Source organism: Phaethon lepturus, unplaced genomic scaffold (assembly GCF_000687285.1).
Source record: "Phaethon lepturus isolate BGI_N335 unplaced genomic scaffold, ASM68728v1 scaffold23515, whole genome shotgun sequence".
NCBI classification, from domain to species: domain Eukaryota; kingdom Metazoa; phylum Chordata; class Aves; order Phaethontiformes; family Phaethontidae; genus Phaethon; species Phaethon lepturus.
Window position 1 is genome coordinate 1 of NW_010538878.1, and position 578 is coordinate 578.

General features: G+C 68.3%; 1 protein-coding gene across 1 annotated transcript in view; it reads left to right on the top strand.

Moving 5' to 3' along the window:
• The first annotated feature begins 316 nt into the window (after positions 1-316).
• The window catches only part of DUT (deoxyuridine triphosphatase), an 8,922-nt gene continuing 8,660 nt past the window's right edge, over positions 317-578 (top strand). The window contains exon 1 of the mRNA XM_010286967.1: positions 317-514. Coding sequence (XP_010285269.1) covers positions 354-514 — 161 coding nt within the window. The 5' untranslated portion in view covers positions 317-353. The remainder of the gene's footprint in view (positions 515-578) is intronic.

The following is a 578-nucleotide window of genomic DNA, read 5'->3' on the forward strand; positions in this document are numbered from 1 at the left end:
CCTCGGGGGCCGCCCTTGCCGTGGACTCTACTCCTCGGGGGTCGCTCAGTTTGTTAAGAGGGGCGACAAGGCGCCGCAACCAGCGAATCCCACCCGACGCCGTAGGGCGGGAACCTGCGCCACGAGACGCCCCTCAGTGTGGGCCTGGGGAGTTGGGCCCTGAGGATGAGCCGGGCGAGGCTATTCTCACCAGGGAGGGGTGGCGAGGGTGCAGCGCGCAGAGAGCGGACGGGGATGGAGCGATTTCCCCCTCTGTTTCCGCCTTCAGTGGGCCGTGCCGGTTTGCGCGGGCTTTTCTCTATTCCCCACCCCCTGACAGCAGGTCTCTCTCGCCTTCCCGACCCCGTTCAGCGATGCCCTCCTCCGAGGCCGTCCTGCAGCCATCCCCCAGCAAGCGGCAGAAAGGCTCGGTGCCCGGGGAGCCCATCGCGCGGCTCCGCTTCACTAAGCTGTCCGAGAACGCCTCAGCCCCTTCCAGGGGCTCTGCTCGGGCTGCGGGCTACGATCTATACAGGTGAGGGTACCCCACCCAGGGGAGGGGCCCACTCCACGCCGCGGCCCGTTTGCTGTCGGGGAGA